We start from the raw sequence: 299 nt of genomic DNA on the forward strand, positions 1-299 counted from the left end.
TGACCACCGTGCTGGGGCTCTGGAGCCGGGTTTTGTACTGGTCTAGCCAGGTCCTCAGCTCCGAGATCTTGTAGCCCTCCGGTCCTCTGCCTCCCTGGTACATCACCTTCTCCTCCTGGATGATGTAGAGCCTCTCGAAGTAGGCACCGTAGGCGGCGCTGGAAGCATTGTCCATGGTGTCCACGGCCAGGGGACAATCGGGAGCCCCTTCCCTCATCAGCTGAGCTGCCCTCAGCCTGTCCTGGAGGCACTGATGCTTGGGGATGTTGTAGGCTGCGTCCGAGCTGACCCAGCCGTCG

The 299-nt window shown here is 61.9% G+C and overlaps 1 protein-coding gene across 1 annotated transcript in view; it reads right to left on the reverse strand.

The window, feature by feature from the left end:
- Nucleotides 1–292, reverse strand: part of LOC104538035 — a gene marked incomplete at its 5' end in the record, with an annotated part of 1,367 nt that extends 1,075 nt beyond the window's left edge. The window contains one exon of the mRNA XM_010181083.1: nucleotides 5–292. Coding sequence (XP_010179385.1) covers nucleotides 5–292 — 288 coding nt within the window. The remainder of the gene's footprint in view (nucleotides 1–4) is intronic.
- Between the last annotated feature and the right edge of the window lie 7 nt (nucleotides 293–299).

The sequence above is a fragment of the Mesitornis unicolor genome, unplaced genomic scaffold (assembly GCF_000695765.1).
Source record: "Mesitornis unicolor isolate BGI_N332 unplaced genomic scaffold, ASM69576v1 scaffold33513, whole genome shotgun sequence".
In the NCBI taxonomy this organism is placed as follows: Eukaryota; Metazoa; Chordata; class Aves; order Mesitornithiformes; family Mesitornithidae; genus Mesitornis; species Mesitornis unicolor.